The sequence below is a fragment of the Taurulus bubalis genome (assembly GCF_910589615.1).
Source record: "Taurulus bubalis genome assembly, chromosome: 17".
Classification (NCBI taxonomy): domain Eukaryota; kingdom Metazoa; phylum Chordata; class Actinopteri; order Perciformes; family Cottidae; genus Taurulus; species Taurulus bubalis.
Window position 1 is genome coordinate 8,454,636 of NC_136605.1, and position 17,260 is coordinate 8,471,895.

General features: G+C 42.8%; 1 protein-coding gene across 1 annotated transcript; it reads left to right on the top strand.

Moving 5' to 3' along the window:
* Window positions 1-469: 469 nt before the first annotated feature.
* On the top strand, window positions 470-15,434 carry cntnap1 (contactin associated protein 1; the record flags this gene model as incomplete). The annotated part of the gene is made up of 24 exons (XM_079232703.1): window positions 470-530; window positions 4,677-4,778; window positions 5,421-5,614; window positions 5,901-6,054; window positions 6,424-6,627; window positions 6,855-7,039; window positions 7,266-7,415; window positions 7,588-7,849; window positions 8,551-8,700; window positions 8,788-8,962; window positions 9,098-9,204; window positions 9,317-9,439; window positions 9,767-9,970; window positions 10,055-10,211; window positions 10,297-10,424; window positions 10,544-10,717; window positions 10,811-11,029; window positions 11,141-11,380; window positions 11,487-11,726; window positions 11,910-12,037; window positions 12,165-12,258; window positions 12,394-12,624; window positions 12,713-12,757; window positions 15,235-15,434. 24 exons carry the CDS (start codon window positions 470-472, stop codon window positions 15,432-15,434), a joined length of 3,927 nt encoding a protein of 1,308 aa, XP_079088829.1.
* Between the last annotated feature and the right edge of the window lie 1,826 nt (window positions 15,435-17,260).

Sequence of the window (17,260 nt, forward strand, 5' to 3'; positions counted from 1 at the left end):
AGACTTATTTGGAGATTGAAGACGACCTTCTTCTTAATTGTTTTGGAAAAATTGTATCACTGCGCCGGACTGAAAAAGTTTTTTCCCATCCCCCCTTCCAGTCTCCTCGTGCATCCAGACTACTGCAGGAGGGTCGCAAGCAACATTATCCCACTTCTACCTGGCCTACAAGGACTCTGCTAGTTAACAAATTAATATAATGCGGGAGCCACACCGCTACATGACGGTCATGTGAATTAAACAATTACAAATCTCCTAAAAGAAGAAGTGCGCGCTCTCGGCGAAGCGCAGAATCAGCACCAGCAGCCAATGCGCGTCCCCGCCCCGGTAGAGGCTGCCCGAGATCCCGGGAACTGGAGTTGGAGCTGCGCGAGTTAAAGTTGGGCCAAAGGGGGTTGAGAGGATGCTGCAGAACAATCTACGATCTTATTGACATAGCCTTTACGGAGAAACGTGCACTAAGTGAAGGATGACTTGCAAAATACTGAACATATGCCTCTTATTTTTGGGTTTTCAACATTGCTCATCACGTAAGTCTTGTAAAACAGCAATTGTTCCTCTATTATCGACTGCTAGATTATTATTAAAATATGTCAAAGTGTATATACATGCCTTATATGCATATTGTTTATTGTCTGTGAGAAAAAGTTGCAAGATAACATGCGGGTTATAAGGGGAAAATACCACTGGAGGGCAAAATGGTGTTGAGATCGTTGAAGGGCAACGCACGTTGCGATTAAATCAGACAGCCTTTTAAAGCACAGGTCGTTACATTTCACTGCTTGTCTCGGCTGCTGTAATTTCAGAAAAACATTGTTTTGTGGGATCACGCAAAAAAAGAGAAGTGTAGCGGCACGCCGCGTGGGTCCTGCGGAAGGTGCGCATGCTTCTCCCCGTCGCACTGTCTGCATTGCGGTGCTTTCGCTCAGCCAGCACGCAAGTTTCTGCACCGCGAGGCTTCAACTCTCGACTTCTTTGCAAAAAGCCCGTTGCTGATCGAGATTCTATTCTCGTTTCTGACATACTCATCTTCAAATCGCTATGTGTGTGTTGCGGTTATAAGGTGAAAATCCGCTGAACACATTATCAAAGTGAAGATGGCAGGGCACCGCGTCCTGACCGGGACCAGCCCACTGCAGTACTTTTTTTTTTTTTTTGGGAAGCCCGTGTTTCCATCACCTCTCCATCCTGCATCCATTCCCATCACCTCACCATGAATTCCTGCATCCTTGCAAACGAGGCGCGTGGATTCACCTGGCAGGGGAAGCCATTCCCCGCTGTTCGTTAAGTGAAGCGGCCATGTGGCGGGGTTATTTTGAACAGAGGTGGGGCTGATGTGTTTGGGGCTAAAATTGGACTCGGGGAAAAGGTGCCAAGTACCCTTCTATCACACAGTATTTATGCATACTAATAAGCTGCATGCTTGATGTCAGTGTCAGGATGACTTCACAGGGCCCTGGCTGTTAATTAACCCCATATGCTTTGCATGACTCATTCCTTTTTTATATCAGTGGGAGATCAGGGGGAGAGATGCTTTGTCATGTGACTTCATAACAAATGCATTTTCAAGCTGGGCCAATTTTAGTTCTGGGTGTTAATGGAGATCCACACCGTGCGCCTTTCTGAGCTCTTTCTTTCAAGTTATTCCAGGGAATCATAAACAGTTTTCATTTGATGTCATGCAGTGGATTAGAAGCTCTGGCACATGGCATGCTGAGAAGGGAATGTTGCTATCTTTCTCTAGTTATTAATAAGTGAACGAAACAGAAAAGGAAGTTTGTAAACATCATGGGATCACAGACTGCTTTCCAGTTAGTGTGGGCCTGTGGGTTTGGCTTGTTTGGTGGAAGACTGCCAGATTGAAATGGAGGGCCAGGTCCCGTAGTACAGTGACCCAGCCCGGGGTGGGGCTGAGGTCCACTCAGTAAGTGGTGTGTGCGTTTTTAATCAGGAGGACGTGATGCATGAATCTTAAGTTTATGCTTTGTGCGTTCTGTCATGGTTAGCAGCACAATCAGCAGGAGACTGTTTGCTCCATGTGGTGGGAATTGATATCTAGAAGGAAGAGCATGTTGCTTCTCGTGGAAAGTTGGCTGTTTGGTTATTTTAGGACAGAAAATAAAGCTGTTCGAAGTCTGAATTGAAGTGAATGTGATTCTGATATGCTGCATGGCAGACACCACCCACTGTGATGCCGGCCTGGGTATGAATGATTTATTAAAACCCCTTTAACAGAGCATGATATAGCTTGACTACCCTGATGTGCTTTTCTGCTGCAGTATTTGCAGCAGTGGTTTGATATATTGTTGGTGGACATCAGCATTCAGTTGACATCTGCACACATACTGGGGTTTGCTGTCTGAATCCTCAGCTGTCACGCATCACAGGCTATAGCGGCAGGCAAAGGAGGTGCCTCTCTGCATCTTGCAGCAGTAATGATGTGTCAGAGCAGCCGACACTTACAGCAGACTGATGATTCAGCAAGAGTGGTGCTGGAGCTCTACACAGCCACACTGCTCCCCACAGCCCCTTAATGATAAATGGGGAAAGAGACTACTCTGTGTGGTGCAGAGAGGGGGGGGGGGGGGGGGCGGAAGAAGGGGGGTGAAAACCTGGTGACTGAATGCGCTGCACTGGCTTCAGGTACACTTTTGCTGCTGCTTCATGACAACGCCCACTTGGGTTGAGAGAGGCAGAGAGAAGTAAAAAATAGCAAGACGACGAGCGAGCGTATGAGGTAATGGGGCACAGTTTTAACAAGAGAGACGGGAGGATTTTATGAAGGTAAGAAAAGAGAGAGGACTCAGAGTGAGGGAAAGGAAGCAATGCATTGAAAAGGGGGTGTCTAGAGCGTGACAGTCTTGCCATGAGGAGGAGCTGAGGAGCTGCATGGCCTGGATTAACCTGCTGTAGTCTGGGATGGAGTCAAAATCCCCCTCTATTAAAAATTGAGAGATTAAAACAAAATCAATACATCTTGAGGCATTAGCTACACATACGTTTAGCCTCTAGCTGCAGCAGTGGTGACGAATTGTTATGCGTTTGAAAAGACATTTGAACAGTGACTCAGGTGAAATGACTACGGCGTAGTAGTGGAGTGATGCATCATCTGCAGCATAGCAGGGGATTCTGTGTGATAAAGATGGAGAGAAATCCTCTCTGCGAGGCAGACACAGAGGCAGAAAGTCAAGGTCACATTTCACTTGCTCAGCACATTTCCTCCACCTGAATGAATGAGCAGCGTGTCCTTGCATGAGAGGTGACTGAACTCATGCTCATGTGACAAAGAAAGAGAAGAAAACGCTGTATTCGCGCTGCATAATGGCTTGCGAATGTTTCATCTGTTATTTAAGGCAGTGTAAGGCAGAGGATGGAAACTCTCCACTTCCTCATTTCTGAAGGATTTGCTTCCCTCACGTAGTTATTTAAATTGTGAATCTCTGCAGCACCTTCCTCATCCTGCTCCATCTGCAGCCTGCATACTAAATCTGCTAACGTCTCTTGTTTCCAGCCACTGTTTACTGCCTATGACCTCTGTGATCGTGAGATCAGGAATTACAATGGCAGAACTCCTGTTTACCAGTTAACAACTCAAAAGTTTGGAGGGGATGTTTTTAATTATGGAGAAGGGAGAGGAAGGCCAGTTTGGAGCAGCTCCCATTCACCTTATTTTAGTTGGTTCTTTCACTCAGATTCAAACTTTATTTATTCAAATAATGATTTGTGTCTGCCATACCTTCATATTCAAGTATAACCCGTAGCCTAGCCTATCTATACTATATATCTTTTGGGAGTGTCAAAGAACATATTTTGACACTTAGAATGAGACAGTGTTTCTCTTGCAGCTCGAGGTGAGTGCACCGTGCATTTATCCGCAGCAGTGACACAAGCAAGATTAGGTGGAATTATGGTCAGTTATAATAGCCGTTGGCTGGGGAGCGAGCCTCAGCAGATGGGTGTTGGTCCTATCAGTCTCATAGCCACATGCAGAACAGCTTCTCAACATGACAAAGCCACATTTGGTGTTTGCCTTTGACTTTCCTGTTTATGAAACTACATGCGCTTCCAAAAAAAAAAGACAAAGAAATATATTGACAGACACACAGGCATAGACAGGCACACACCCACTAAGAAATTCATGTGACGCAGCAACATTTTTATTCTGCCTACTACACAGGACCAGACCTCTTTTGAAATTGGGAGCGAGTGTAACCGCATGACTTCCACAATAGTTTATCTCATCAAAGGTAGCGTGCATAACTAATAGCTGTCAGTCTCATATTTCACCACACGTCCCACCCATCCTGTGACGAAATGAAAGACGATGCATGCTCAAGTGTAGCTGCCAGGACGTTACGTCTTAAAAGGAAGCCATTTAGGGACTGTGCTTTACTGTGGAATATGAATCAGTGACCTCACTATATGTGAGACTAATGTGTTTTTCTATGCTCTGAATTTAATTGGATTGATGGGTCCAAATTAGTATTGTATGTCTAATGGAGCGTGAACTAGCCTCTAATTAAACTGCAAATGGTTGGTTCTTATCAAGCTGTGCAGCTGTGCAAGCCTTTGTTGCCCAGAATTAAATAATTTTGAAAGTGTTGTGAATCCTGCATTATAAAAGTTCCTTTATTTATTTACTCCTGATCTTGGTGTCTTCCTTGTTGTTACTGCAGGAGAATGTGTTGATCCGCTGGTCTCCAGCCTCTACGCCTCCTCCTTCCTGGCCTCCTCCAGATATAACTTTCTTTACTCTGCCAATTTTGCCAAACTGTATGGTAAGTTCCTGATTGTAGTGTCTTTGTGTTCATCCATTTCACACCATTCATCTGACACACCTTTCTAATGGCAGGTGGTTTATCTTATCACTGCAGAAAATGAGGTGTACAGAAACTGATACTATTAATAACAGATCTGGTCCAGTTGTGCATGCACAGTAATGTTATAAGTTATACTTGTGTTTTACAAGTCAAAATGCACATCGTGAGGATTTTCACAATGACAATATTCTTTTGTTTCTTTATAGATACTGCAATAAATTCAGTGGGGCTCTTTAACTCTCAGTATGTAACCTTTCACTTTAGCACAGAGAAGAGGAGCTCAGATGACCTAATCTATCAACTGAAGAAACACTTACTGTGAATTTATTTGGGGTATCTGCTTGTTATAAGCTTTCAGATAGAGGCCTACAGTATAGTTGGCCACAATTAGGTAAATACATTTGCGTTATATTGAAGGCCTCATCAATCCCTAACAAAACAGTACAAGTGGATGGACTTTACTATGTTATTAGAGTCCCCGTCCCACATACACACATTAGTACACATTAAAATGGCTGCCACAAGTTACAAGATACAATTGCTTTGGTCGACATGTATCTGTCACCCGTCCAATCAAACTCTCCTTTTTCTCACCCTCAGGCAGCAGTGGCTGGTCCCCCTCCCAGAGGGACAGACAACCATGGCTGCAGGTCGACCTCGGCAGGAAGTATCGACTGGTGGCCATCGCCACCCAGGGGACCTTCAACTCATATGACTGGATCACCAAGTACACCCTGCTCTATGGAGACCGACCGGACTCCTGGACGCCGTACATCATGAATGGAGGCAACTCTGTAGGTGTCACTGAGCCAGGGTGGTCGGGGCGGGGTGAGGGCCATAACGGGGATGAGGCGAGGATTAGCTAGTCAAATGTAATCTTTACAGACGATTCAGTGGGCGTTCTATTAAATTCATTGTCACTGGCACTGAAACGAAGACAGCGCAGCATATTATCTCTCTCAACAATGACGAAGCTAATCTCATCATCAGTTCATCTCTAGTCCCTTGATAAGGCGCTAACACCATTGCAGTGACTCAATAACTCTCTCTCTCCTATTTCCCGCTCTCATCTGTTTGCAGACGCTGCCTGCGAACTGGAATTATTATCAGATAAAGAGGAATGTCTTCCATTACGCCTTTACTGCTAAACACATTCGTCTGCTTCCTCTGGCGTGGAACACAGAGAATGGGGGGAAGATCGGTGTGAGGCTGGAGCTGTTTGGCTGCTCCTATGGTAAAAATGACTGATGGACTCTACCCAGAGATTTAAAGTCTTTGATTCAATTCCAGGGACATTTTGCAATCCCAGTGTTTAATCGTACTTGATAATATGCCACTAAATCTGAGTGCCAAATATGCTACAATATGTTCCTATTTAATAAATGACTAAGCACAGTACCACCTGATTCATACTCAGTAACATTATACACTAGCTGGATGCAAACACAGATCTAATGAGCTCCAGGAAAAGTGCCATGAATCATTTACTCCGATAATCCTTAAAACCTCAAATAAACCCCCAATGCTACATGAGACTTATGCATGCCATATCCTCTCTTGTGTATTTTGAACTGTTGAATCCATTTTTAAATGTTGTCTGCAGATTCCTATGTACTACAGTACAACGGGGACGACTCAGTGGTCTACATGTACCCAGAAAAGAGGTCCCGTACACAAAACGACCACATTGCCATAAACTTCAAGACTCTGGAGCAGGATGGTCTGCTGTTACACAGTGAGGGGATTCAAGGAGACCTCTTCACCTTGGAGCTGAAGAGAGGCCGTCTTTACCTGCACATCAGCCTAGGTAGAGTCCGAGTTGTTTGATGGATACATAAAGTCTTTTTTAAATTATTATTATAGACATGCCCACAGGGGCACCCCATAAAGTGGAAATATACGGTATAGATATTTTAGAGTTATGGTTGGCATGTGGGACAATGATATCCATCTCAGAAAGAAGTGGGTTTATCTCAATCTCGTAATTGTTAATTTTGTTTTACTTCCTCCTGTCCTTGGCCTCTTTTTTTTCAGGAAGTAGTGTAATACACAAAGTTGATGGTCGGACTACACTGACTGCTGGCAGCCTTCTTGATAATCTGCACTGGCACTATGTCACCATCAAGCGCTACGGTCGACAGGTGAACTTCACCGTGGACAGTCATACAGTCACAGCCATCTGTAAAGGAGAGTTCACATACCTGGATCTGGACACGCAGGTACCTCATAAACAGATCACCTGTATGTGTAGTTACAGTGTAAAATGTAAACTGAAGGCTATGACAAGTAAAGGAAATTATCAATGAGCTGTATGAATACATTTATTTAACGCCTCTTTGGAGTATACTTCCAAATGCATTTTCCTTACAACTTGAGGGCAAATTGTTTTATTCAAATATTTATCTTTGCATTTATTTATATTGTGCATACATTTTCTTGTCCTAGTTATATGTAGGAGGTGTCATAGAGCAAAATCTGCCTCACCTGCCCACTACACCAAATTTCCGGGGCTGCCTGGAGAACGTCTTCATCAATGATGTCAACATCATCGACAAGGCTAAGAGGGAGGAACCTGAAATCCGCATTCCACGAAAGGTAGGGCTTTATACACACCATCATACAGCTTCCCAGTAATATTGCTGGTTCTGAGTATCTCCAGGAATTAAAACTGGATGGAATTACATGATCTGTTCCATGTTCATAAAACAATAACAATATCAGAGAAATAATTGTCACTGTAACTCGTATTTCTCTTTTTTACCCTCAGAAAAAGATGCATTATGCCTGCAGGGACATGCTGCTCAAACCGATGACTTTTGCTGGGCCCAACAACTACCTGCAGGTGCCGGGCTTCTTCAGGAGGCCACGCATGTTTGTCAAGTTTAAGTTCCGCTCATGGGACTACACAGGGCTGCTAATGTTCACACGATTTGCTGATGACCTGGGCGCCCTTGAGCTGGGACTAAGCGAGGGACAGATCAACGTCACTATATTCCAGCCTGGGAAGAAGAAACTCCAGTTTGCTGCAGGTGGGTTTATGCTGTTTTTGGACTTGGCAGGTTTAACAGAAAAGATAACATTTCAACATTTTGGAGCATCCAATCTTTTATTCTATTGACAGGTCTCTAAGCCCCGCCCCTTAGTTACTGTTAATATCAGGTATATAAAAGCTCACTTCTCAATTCTAGCCGACAGCTGTGGATTTGTCTGTTGAAATAATAACTGTCGCTAACAAATCTTATCAGCTGTGTAGCTAGCTAATCTAATGGTAACTCTAAAACTCAGTAAGATGTCTGAAACTGTTTCCAGCTGACATTTTAAGGTTCCCTGATTTAAAGGCCCTCTAATAAGGGTCTTAAACATGTACTAGAACACTACATCCATAATAGTTTGCAAAAAAACCTCAGATTAAACTTGTCAGCGGGCTGCAGCTTATGTTATGGAAGATAAAAATACACTACAATTTTGCTTTTGTCTTTGGTTTTGCATAAGTTAAAAGAGTCACCTACAAACTCATTAGATACTCAACATAGCTTCAAAGTAACCTGCCTTGCCTTGGTCTGGTTGTTAAGCTATGATTGGACAATCCCTATTTGGGGGCAGGGTTTAACTAACAGTTATGAATTTGTATAGCGCTGCATGGTGTAGGCAATGATAAATGCTGCATGAGATCTCTGAACTGAATCTGATTGTAGAAGCAAAGCATGACAGACATTTCTCCAATTTTTAGGCTACCGGCTAAATGATGGTTACTGGCACACAGTGGATTTGGCAGCCAGAGACAACCTGATGACCCTCACAATTGATGAGGAGGAGGGCTCTCCACTTAAGATCACCAATCCATTCACAATTCGGACAGGAGACCGCTACTTTTTTGGAGGTGAGGGAATAACAATTGTTGAAAACTCATAAAATCAACGTACAAATCTTCACGGTCCAATTCATACATTTGCTTTCCTTCACTTAGGTTGTCCAAAAACCAATAACACAATACGAAAGTGTGAGACCAAGCTGAACCGCTTCCATGGTTGCATGCAGCACATCTTCATAGACAACGAACAGCTTGATATTGACATCATTCTGCAACGACAGTGGGGGCGCTATGCTGAGTTGTTGTTGGGCACTTGTGGCATCACTGACAGGTAAGAAATATCACCAAATGTACAATATGCAGCATAAAGCATACATCACGGATATGAGTTTCATTAATTGCTGGAAAATGGCATAAGGAAACAAATAAACATGACGCATCATTTTCTCATGTCATTTGTTCACAGATGTACTCCAAATCCATGTGAACATGAAGGCAGATGCATCCAGTCCTGGGACGACTTTATCTGTCTGTGTGAGAACACTGGCTATAAAGGAGAGGTGTGTCACATGTGTAAGTGCTGGCTGGCAATCTTTTCAGTTTCCTAACTATTTATTTGCAGTTTATTACACTTGTCCCATACCGCCATAATAATAACAAAATGATCATCTCACTTCTCGAACAGCGGTTTATAAAGAGTCGTGCGAGGCATACAGACTCAGTGGCAAGTATTGGTCTGGAAACTACACCATCGATCCTGATCTCAGTGGCCCGCTGAAACCATTTGAAGTGTACTGCAAAATGAAGTGTAAGTATTCACGGTCACAAATAAAATACAGCTCCGTCAGCATTGTGTTCAGTGTTTGCTGGATCCTCAACGGGTCGTGAATGAAAAGCTTGAGTCAGGTTATCGTGTTCCGGTAATGAGAAATGTCTGCTGGAATTTAATGGGAAATTAAAAAAACGTCTCCCTCTCTCTGTGTGTTGGAAAAGTGTGCATTTTCTATTTTTTTACCTTTCTCTTCACATACAATTGCTTTTCATTCTATTCCTTTTTTAAAACATTAATATCCCCTCCATCTTTCTCTTTTAACTTTTAATCACATTGCCGTATATCTGTTGTGTCTCTTCACAGCATATAAAGCTTGGACAGTTATCCTGCATGACCGTGTGGATGGTACAAAGGTGTCTGGGAGTTCAATAGACCGACCATATATAGGAAATGTCAATTACTGGAATGCCTCCTGGGATGAGGTCACTGCTCTTGCCAACACCTCTTTGTACTGCGAGCAGTGGATCGACTACTCCTGCTACAAGTCCCGTCTCCTCAACACCCCAAGTAAGTTAGCTTATTCATTTGGTAGTGTGTTTATGGAAAAAAAGAAATATCGTAAACTAACACATCATGCATTTTTTTCAATAGATGGAAGACCTTTTGGTTACTGGATTGGTCGTAACAATGAGAGTCACTATTACTGGGGTGGAACATTCAGAGAGGTCCAAAAGTGTGGCTGCGCTATCAACCAAACCTGCACCGACCCCAAGTTTCAATGCAACTGTGATGCAGACTATAGACAATGGTAAGAAGGGGATACATGGAGCAGGTTTAGCTTGTATCTGTGACACTGACGAGGAAGTCTTAACATCCCCACTGTGGCTTTTCAGGTACTCAGATAAAGGCTACTTGGACTTCAGAGACCATCTGCCTGTTAGGAGGGTGGTGGTCGGGGACACCAACAGGACCGGCTCGGAAGCACAGTTCACCGTCGGGCCCCTCCGCTGCCATGGCGACAGTGAGCTTAAATATTATGGGTTGTGTTCACACTGTGATGTTCTGCTTTGTTTAAGGGCAAATAATTATATTTTTGTTATATATACATACACAGTACACATATCTCAATATTTTCCAAAGGAAACATCTGGAGCACAATAGCCTTCACCAAGCCCACCTACATCACCTTCCCGACCTTCAGGCCCGGCTCCAGCGCTGACATCTCCTTCCACTTCAAAACCTATCGTGACCACGGCGTTTTCCTGGAGAATTCTGATGACCAACTGCGAAACTTCATTCGGATCGAGATGAATAGTGAGTTGACTCATCTGCTACCAGCGATCTATTCTCCTCATACAACTGATGTACAATTACTAAATCCTTTCCATGTCATCCTTTCTCTTCCAGCGACCCATAACCTTTTGTTTATATTTATGGTTGGTGATGGCATCGTTAATGTGACACTAAACTCCCCTGTGCCACTCAATGACAACGAGTGGCACTTTGTTCAAGCCGAGCTTAACGTGAAACTGGCCCGAATCAAGGTCGACTATCAGCCTTGGGCTGTCACACGTTTTCCAGGTCAGACTTTCGTCACCATGAAGTTTACGCATCCTATCCTAGTAGGTAGGTTGGCTGAGGTGAACTTGGATATTTGGCATGTCATACCGTGGACTTATCTTCTCTAAACTTTGAATAAAGATGAATAACCACTGATAAAAGTATTCTTTGTATTAGGTGCAGCCAACCGCACCCTGAGACCTTTCTTGGGGTGTCTTCGAGGATTGCGGATGAACGGCGTTCCTCTTGATCTTGAGGGGAAAGTAAATGAAGAACAGGGTATAAGGAGGAACTGTACTGGGGAATGTCTCAATGCTACCATACCATGCCGAAACAGCGGCCAGTGTATCGAGGGCTATGCTGCCTACACTTGTGACTGTAACAACACAGCTTTTGATGGTTTCTACTGCCATAAAGGTGAGTTCATGCATGTTTCTGACAAATACCTTCACATAGTAACTGTAATCATCGACAGCAATACTTTGCGACTGATATTTAATTCCACATTGTTTTTTTTGTTAAGACATCGGAGCCTTCTTTGAGATTGGCTCTTGGCTGAGATACAACATACGGAAGAAGCCTATAACAAACGAAGCAGCATGGGCCAACTGGATTGACCCGCATTATGACAACTTCAGCCTTGGCTACAATGACACAGCAGATGACATCGAGTTCAGTTTCAGCACGGTTCACACACCAGCCGTGTTGCTCTATATAAGCTCCTTTGTCCAAGACTACATTGCCATCATCCTCAAGACTGACGGTAGGGGAAGCTCAGGAACAATCTGTCTGAGAATGTGAAAGCTGGGATTTTTTGAAAGGGTAGCAGATTCATTTCAGTCATAAATTAGAGAGTCAGAATCTCTCAAAACTACTGCATAGGTTGATGTAAAGCAAAAAAATACGTATATGTTATTGATGTCTTTTGTTTCCTCACTCTCTATAGGTAGTGTAGATCTGAGGTATAAGCTGGGGCTCATAACACACAAATTCCAGCTGACTCACCGAAACCTGGCCGATGGATACCCCCACTATGTCAACATAACCAGACACAACAGAACCATCAAAACACAGGTTTGTGCTGATCTGTGGTTTGTTATTTTCATTGAAGTAATAGACGGTTATGCACCCACTTTAGATTATTTTAGCATAAAGACTGGCAGCAGCTAACCTGGCTTGCCTTATTTCGCCCTGCCCACAGGTGGATTACATGGAGCCCATAGTGGAAAAGATAACCTTAGTGGAGGACGCCAGGTTTGACTCTCCAAAGTCCATGTTCATGGGCAGAGTGATGGGTAAATATCCAATTTACCAATTGTTGATTAGAACACGTGGACTAATGTTTTCATCTTGCTGCCAGTATTATTGTTATCATTATTTTGAGTTGGAACTCTGTTGATGTTTTATCTTTTCTGTTTCCACTCTTTCAGAGGTTGGTGACATTGACTATGAGATCCAGAGGCATAATGCTCCCGGCTTCATCGGCTGCATATCTGGGGTGAGATACGACGTCTACGCCCCATTAAAGGCCTTCTTCCGTCCAAATGAAACCGACCCTCCGGTAACGACACAAGGCTATGTATCGGAGTCCAACTGTGGCGCCTTCCCTCCTGTCCTGGGTTATGTACCCTGGGAGGTAGACCCCTGGTTTACCACCATAGGTCGGTATAAATGTCCCGTTATGTATTTGTCCAAAAACAGAATATTATTCTGTTTTCTTCCACTTATTTTTCTACCTCTCTCTTTCAGAGTATGTTTATATCCACGATGACCTAGGCCTGTTTTGGATAACAGGTAAGATCTGCTTCATTATACATTTTGTTTATTCATTTTATTTACTTATCCTTATTTCCCTCGTTTCTGTTTTGCTCACTATTCCCCTCCTCTCCCAGATGACACAAATCAGCCGTTTAAATGTCTCTTTCCTTTTCCCCTAAAATCCTATAATCCTAAATTAGAGCAGGGTTGTCAAATTCCAATGTGGATTTTTTTTACGTTTATTCAAGTGTCTGGCTGCTGTCTCAAATGTATTGCATGTGGGACAAAACTGAAAACAAAAATAAAAACAAAAAAACAGCCAGATTTCCAATGCATTATCATCATACTGGAGATTTTATTTAATTGCATTTGGTTGAGGTCGGATTATCTTTTTAATCTATATGAAACAAATTAATTAAAATAAAATAGATCTATATCTCTTTGCAAGAGAAAAACCTAACCATACCTCCGGATTTCTAGGTGGAAAAAATAATATGTAATATACTTATTCCACTATTTAATCCCCATGATAACTCTGCACCATATTACAAGAGGAGTGTTGGGACCAGATGAACGGTTTGCAGCACAGTATTACAGATGATGAAAAAAATTAGAGCAGGTCTCTCTGGTGAGCAGGAGAGGCTGGAGTCTCAGGATTAAACTGCGGCACAGAGACTGTCTGCTCCATCTCTGTCTGAGACCTTTGCCGGATCAGCTATATTTAGTCTGCATGGGCCCAGCTTACTGTTCATCATTGATAGATGCTTCAGTTTAATAGATCATTCCAGATTCCAAGGTATTATGCTAATGCAGGACATCAGCATGCCATTAATAATCGTGCGCTTTTCAATCCTCCCAACAATGGTCCTCCTTGGTTATCAGACATCATCCCTGTCTGATATACTGTGCAAGATAAAAAGGTTAGGACTGAAAAGTATAGTTGATCAAACAAAACTGCCAGTGAACAAACTCTGTCATGACGATATTTAAGACATTAATTTTTCCTTCATCTGTCCTGTGACAATATCACTTCAAATGAAATGTTTGTGTCTTTGCTGTTTCTGAGCTCTGTGTTGGTCGCTGTATGTCTTTTCAGCAGCATCGATCCATTCTCTATATCCATTAATTCAGGGTATGGACCTGAGGCACTGAAGCCTTTCCGGGCAGAACGTCTGGGAGACACTGTGGACATTCTGCCAGTCCATTACACAGTGAACACACTGACTGACAAACAAAGAAACACAATTACAGCCAATTTAACGTCTGCAGATCTGACCTGCATGAGTGTGACAGGAAACCCAAGCAAATGCAGGGGAGGGCTTTAAAACTACACAGAGGATAAGAGCTGAGGTCTGCTTTCAGCTAGAACTACTGAACAATAATTCTGGCTCACAGGCAGCTGCTCTGAATACTCAGGGTCACAGTCTTATAAAACAAGGGACCACACGTTACAAATCTAGGATTAATTTTGGAAGCTGACATGACCTTTAACAATCAATTAAATTGGGAGCATCTGAAAACTATTTTGAAGATCAGTCTCAGCGTGATGCTTGCCAAGACAAAAAGATCAGAGGATATCCTCTCAGTCTTCACAAACCTCATGACTACATAAGATCCTCATCCTGGTGTATATTGCCTGGCTGGCTCGTATATCAGATGATGATCTGAATTTACAAACACAGCAGATGTCTCAGGTCACACAGCCACCAATCTCCCTCATGTCCCAAGAGCTTACTTACTCTGAACTCTAGTGAGATTGCCTTCAGTAAGCTATTTATAACTTGCACTCACACTGAGTTCACTTACAGGTTGTTTTTTTAATTCCAGGGCTGTCAACCAAACGGCCGACTACCAGGGTAGTGGTCCGTTCACAGTGTTAACTTCACTGTTACAATGTGTTAACTTTACAGACCTCTACACACACTGCAGACTGGTCGTTGTTATCCCTTAAAATGACCGTTTGTACCCTGTTCCCTCCTGAAGAAAACCGTTTAATATCTCGCATGCCTCCACGGTGAACAGAGAATCAGGAAAAAGCGTTAAGTCCTTAAATCCTAAATTTAGGCCAGGATTGACAACAGCAAAACTATATAAAACCATTGCTTTACAAACTGAAACACAACTCATCCAGTATAATCCAAGTCTCATTTATCCAGTCGTATGCTCACTACTTTCCAATGTTTTTTTTGCCGTTATTGTTGTAACATAGCGACTTTTGTTTCGGGCCACTGGTCAGTTTTTATCTACGACTGATGAATGATGTATTTTTAAATGTGTGAAATGCATCAACAAAGTAAACACAAATCTCATGACACCAAAGATGTTTGTGGAAATACAAATTAATGGATTCAGTAGACACTGCTCTGCATGATGTTAGAAACCAGACTTGGCTGATATAAATCAATAACATACAAATTCAGTCAAACAGTGCCTGTTCCTCATCAGTATCTCCAGAAGCCCCTCTTTCCTCATTGTATTAGAGATGCACTCTGACTGCTATTTTTATCTTTTAGTCATTGTCATCCTGGCGCTGCTGCTGCTGTTTGGAGGCCTGTACAGCATCTATGTCTATGCGTATCAGCAGAAGGGCAGCTACAGCACCAACGAACCCAAGTACCTGGAGTCCCCCAGCAGCTCCAGGCCGCTGACGGAGACCCTGAGGAGAGAAAAGAAGAACCTCCCGCAAATTGAGGAGGAGTTCAGGAACGACTAGCGTCACAGGACCTTTGGGACAGTGGGTGGGCTTTGACCGGGGGTTGGGCAGAGGGAAATAACGCTTAAGAAAACCACAGATACCTATATTAGTTTTGTAATTCTTTCATTCTCTTTTTTTTTTTTTTACATTTCGGTTTGTGTTTGTTTCCCAGGGTTGAGTGGGATCAGATGCCTGGTGCTCTACATAGTATGTATTTTGGTAAGGCTTAAAAGTTCACATCAAGCCCCATGTTGCGTGAGTAGCCAGCAAGTCTCACACTGTGTTGCAGGGTGAAATACTGAAGTGCCTCATCTAAGCGAGCTTGATATGAATTACTATAGATTAGACACTAGTGGGATCAGGATTTAAGGGATGTTTAGTTACATTTAGAACATCAGTTTACTATAATCTAACCCTTTTATTGATTGATATTTTTTTTCCTGAGCCACTTTCAAGATAAAGTAAAGCTAAAAATATCTTACTGTATAGAAGTATATTGCCATCTAAGATATACCTTTTGATGACAATCTCCAATGGAGCCATTTTGGGGGATTTAAGCAGAAAGCACATCTGTGAACTAAACCAGTGCAAAAAAAACTAACTAACTGATCACAGAAACAAAACTGGTGTTCCTGAATAAAAACAACCAACCGAAGGGAGAGCGCACTGACAAGCATGGAGCTTTGAGATGATATAGAGATTGTAAAAGGTATACACGCTTATGTTTGTTGTATTGCAGCCTATACCAATGCATTACCTATACAGAATGGCACATGTAAGTGGTTCAGAATTGCCATAGTCTCAGTATATATTAACTTCCTAACACATTCTCAGCTACGGCGCTTCGGAAATGAGAGTGTGATGATATGTAGATACTCCTCTTGCTGCGAGAGCTAACAGGCTGTTGGTGTGCTGCAGAAATCCAAACAATGAGGTGATGAAGCTCAGCAGGGACAGGGCGACCTACATATCCAAGTTCTCATTCCTTCTGTCTTACTTCTAGTCGCTTATAATGATGGTCAAGCTGCCAATAGCTCGGTGCTAAAGAGAGTTTTGACACGTGTCTAACAACAGTATAACAAAAGGATCAGTCTTCTCACAGTTGTATCACCCATTATAATGAGCATCTTTCAGGAAACAGCTGCTCCCGGTGGCCATGTGGAGAAGCACACATATAATTACACACGCACACACACACACACACACACACACACCCACACAGTAACATATGTACAGATGACCACAAGAGTGTAAATGCTAATCTTTTCCAACTCATATTGCTCCAATATTTTTGCATATTGCTGTTAGGACAGTTATTTGACCACGCCGTCACCACCGCCGCCGCTGCTGCTGCTCGTTTAGATGCTTTCAGTGGAAAGTCTAAAATTCTACCTGTATTGTCCAATGAAATTTTCTTCTCAATTTTGTTTGATGTGGTGCAACCAAAGCTTTCAGGCTGTCATCACTCACCGCAGTGCTCCTCGATACTAACGCACTATTGTGTAGGCCATGTGGAGAAATAGTGAAACATTTGTAACATATCAGCTATGCATTTGTAGAGCATGACCGCACTTTGCAGTAACATGTAATAATACGAGCTTTTTTCAGCCACCAATGATGTTAACGTTTAATTTGCAGATGCACAATAGCAAGTAGGATGTAATGAGTGTATACGTGAATATACGAATAATGTGTTAAGCAATTTTTTTTATTCCTGTGGTTTATACAAAACAAGTTGAAATCAGTGAACTGGAGTGCTTTGAATGTAAATCCTCTGACTGTGTAGTGTATGAGTCAGTGAAGACCTTGCTCAAGTGTTTTCATTGTCGGCTGCTTAGCACTGA